Source organism: Bidens hawaiensis, unplaced genomic scaffold, assembly GCF_021521415.1.
Source record: "Bidens hawaiensis isolate Kalapana, Puna unplaced genomic scaffold, B.hawaiensis_p1.1 tig00030670_1, whole genome shotgun sequence".
In the NCBI taxonomy this organism is placed as follows: Eukaryota; Viridiplantae; Streptophyta; class Magnoliopsida; order Asterales; family Asteraceae; genus Bidens; species Bidens hawaiensis.
Genome location: NW_027495123.1, coordinates 68,606 through 72,579, shown reverse-complemented (window position 1 = coordinate 72,579; position 3,974 = coordinate 68,606). Strand labels below are relative to the sequence as shown.

Below are 3,974 nucleotides of genomic sequence, written 5' to 3'. Positions count from 1 at the left end.
TAAAAAAAAGGACCAAACCGTAACATTTTTTTTCCGAAAGGAAACATAAACTATGGATTTGGTTTATGTTTTTTGAAAAACCGAATTTACGCCACGCTTTAGGTTTTACATGCAATAAAAACCACAAAAATTGAGCCGAACCAAATTTTTAGATTTTTTTATTTTATAAATATTTAACTCAAAATATTATTATATCCAGTAGTATAATAACCAATGAACTATTAATTAACAAAATAATTTAGTACAAAATTCATTATTTTTGGCCAAACTGTTTTTACACCTTGAAATTTTTTTTAACACAAATGGCAAAACCAAAATCTAACAGTTAAAAAAATTCAAAAACAAAAATTTCTATTTTATTCTAAAACCAAACCAAACTATGCTAACCCTAAAATCGAGAATCATCGTGAATTGACTTATTGACTTATATATCCATAATTCAAACTAGTCACGCTTGTTTCTTAAATTGAATTCTTTTTGTATGTTAACTCCGTGATTTCATCTAATTACAACCACCCATCATCAACTCTATAAAATAAACACACTCACAAACATATTATTCACACAATCAAAATTCACAACCAACCAAAATGGTTCAGTCATACATTTGTGTCACATTGTTCATCATTTCCACCTTAACATGTTCTTTTATATCCGCTTTCACTTCCCAACAATACTCGGATGCCCTCACTAAATCGATCATGTTCTTCGAGGGCCAACGGTCCGGAAAGTTACCCGCTAACCAACGTCTTAAATGGCGTGCTGATTCGGCATTACACGACGGTTCTTCTGACAATGTACCTTTGCATTTACACTTATTTTGATATTTTGTTATTGTACACTTCGGTTCCTCATTGGCCTATAAATTGTGAACGAATTAAAAACAGTGAATTGTTTATGAACCATTTGGCAGGACGTTTGTTTATATGTTCACTCATTTACTAAACTGAGAAACATCAACATAAAGTTTTAGTTCATTTAATTAAACGAATGAATATGAACACACGTTCATAGATATTCGTTTATGTTTGTTTACGTTTGTTCATGTATGTTTGTTAAACCAGCAGCGAATTGTTTATTAACCATTTGGCTAGAAGTTTGTTTCTGTTCGCTCATTTACTAAAACGAGGAACATCAACTTAAAGTTTGTGTTCATTTAATTAAACGAATTAATATGAACACACGTTCATATATATTTGTTTACTTTTGTTCATGCATGTTCATTTATCTTTATATGGTTAAATTCATTTATGTTAGTTCTTTATATGAAAAAATATGAATACATCAGTTGTTTGATTAAGTGTTTATGTTCATTTTATTCGTTATTATAGATGGTCCTATGGACCCTAATTTGATTATGCATTCCAATAGTTTTTTATGTTATAACTTTTTTGTTGTTTTTAGGTGGATCTAGTTGGAGGTTATTATGATGCAGGAGATAATGTGAAGTTTGGGCTGCCTATGGCTTTCACTACTACAATGCTTGCATGGAGCATTATCGAGTTCGGTGAGAAGATGAAATCGGAATTAGGGAATGCGAAAGAAGCTCTTCGTTGGGGTTCCGATTATCTCTTGAAAGCGGCCATGGCCAAGCCTGGTACCTTATATGTCCAGGTGCGAGTTCTAATATTCAAACTAGAGATGAAATAATGATATCTTATGCATAACTTACAAATTTATGATAGCTTTTGGCCGAGGCTGGTTGTTATTAGTTTTTCAAACTCAAGTTAAGCTTACTTATTTATAATTTATAGACATATACTTTAAACTACTATAGTTTATAACTTTTTAATATTATTAAAACCGTATCGTAATTCTATATTTGATGATTACTATTTAAATATATTTAATATATTAATCGTAATTCTATATTTGATGATTATTATATAAATATATTTAATATATTAATATATTAAATAAAATTTATATAAACAATATTTTTTTAAGTTTCATAAGTCAGTTCAAGCATAATAAGTAAAGCTTGGGTTTCGGACTTGTTTGTGTAACAAACTTGTTTTTAGGCAGACTTAGTCATTTAAGCTCGGTTTTGACAGGTGGGTGAGCCTTATTCGGATCATCGTTGCTGGGAGAGGCCGGAGGATATGGACACACCACGTAACGTATACAAGGTGTCGTCCAAGAACCCGGGATCTGATGTGGCAGCTGAGACCGCAGCGGCACTAGCTGCCGCTTCAATTGTGTTTCAAGACTCTGACTCTTCATACTCACATAAACTACTACAAACAGCAAAGAATGTATGAACTTTGTCATCATGATCATTACTACATTCTTTTATAAAATTAACATTTAATAATATGTACTAATTATTTAATCAAATGTATCAGGTGTTTGAGTTGGCAAACCAGTATAGAGGCTCATATAGTGACTCCCTTAGCTCTGTTATCTGCCCTTTTTATTGCTCGTACTCCGGATACAATGTAAGACTCGGGGTTTGATTTTCTGACATGACTAGAACACATGACACGAATGTAACATTTTATTTTTTTTGGTGTCAATGTGTTTTGGTTAGTTTTTGTGAGTTTGCGGGTTGACTTGTTTAATCCGTGTGTTTTTAAAAAATATATTTTGTAAAATAAATTAAAATTTTGGGTGTTAAATTTAATTTATACAATAAATTTAATTTAAGCTAGGATTTAAAACTAAAAAAAGAACTAAAAAAGTAATTAACATAAGATTTTATGAATAAAATGTGTTTGTTTTATTAAAATTTGAATTTTTATTCTTTAAAAAGGTAAATTAAAGAATTAAATTGTGAAAAAAATTGGAAGAACAAAAACTTTCTGGTCAAACGTGTTGTGTTTGGGTCAACCTGCGAATATGCATGTTGTGTCTCGATTCACTTGTTTGACACAATTTTGGGTTAGCGTCAGGTTCATGTTCGTGTTAAATTTAATATCTAACGATTAACGAATTTAGGATGAATTGTTGTGGGGAGCTTCATGGATCCACAAAGCTTCCAAGGATGCTTCATATTTATCATACATTCAATCAAATGGTCCCTCAATGGGCTCGGACGAAGATGATTTCTCCTTTAGTTGGGACGATAAACGAGCCGCAACCAAAGTTCTTCTCGCAAAAGACCAATTTCAGACATACAAACAACACTCAGATAATTACATTTGTTCACTTATCCCAGGATCATCAAACGCGCAACACTTCACACACGGCGGGTTGTTTTATAAACAAGGCGAGAGCAACCTCCAATATGTGACAACCTCGACGTTCTTGTTATTAACTTATGCAAAGTATCTTAGCTCGAATGGTGGGCACGCTTCGTGCGGGGTGTCAACCGTGCCATCAGAGGCACTTATAGTGCAAGCCAAGAAGCAGATTGATTATATTTTGGGGGATAATCCGATGAAAATGTCGTATATGGTTGGATTCGGTGACAAGTACCCGACGCGTGTCCACCATAGGGGATCATCTATACCATCGGTTCGTGATCATCCTGATCGCATATCTTGTGATGCGGGGCATCAGTATTTTAATTCTGGGTCGCCTAACCCGAATGCACTTGTGGGTGCGATTGTGGGGGGTCCGGATAGTAACGATAGTTATGGTGACGAACGGGGTAATTATAGTGAGTCCGAACCGGCTACGTATATTAACGCTCCGTTTGTGGGGGCCGTGGCGTTCTTTTCGGGGCATTGAGTTATGGTTTGATGATAAGTTTGTTGATCATGGGATGTTTTGAGGATTGAAAGATGTTAGTTGTGACATGTATGATCCCAGATCCTTGGGTAGTTAAGGTTTTGTTGTTTTGTATTCTCATCTTATTTAACTGTTGGTTGGTGAATTAATCAAGTGGCTTGTTAATTGTTATGATGAAATGGCTACTTTGTTGTCATATTGCATTGAATTAAGCTAACTAATTAAGACCTTTCAAAGGCCCAATAAGCCATCTACTGACTAAGAGTTTCAAAAGCCCACTGTGAGTGTAAGCGTGTTAAAGT

General features: G+C 33.8%; 1 protein-coding gene across 1 annotated transcript; it reads left to right on the top strand.

The window, feature by feature from the left end:
• The first annotated feature begins 586 nt into the window (after window positions 1–586).
• Window positions 587–3,672, top strand: LOC143580839 (endoglucanase 1-like). Its single transcript, XM_077063770.1, has 5 exons — window positions 587–797; window positions 1,405–1,614; window positions 2,055–2,255; window positions 2,346–2,438; window positions 2,938–3,672. Exons 1-5 carry the CDS (start codon window positions 591–593, stop codon window positions 3,670–3,672), a joined length of 1,446 nt encoding a protein of 481 aa, XP_076919885.1. The 5' UTR covers window positions 587–590.
• Window positions 3,673–3,974: the final 302 nt, after the last annotated feature.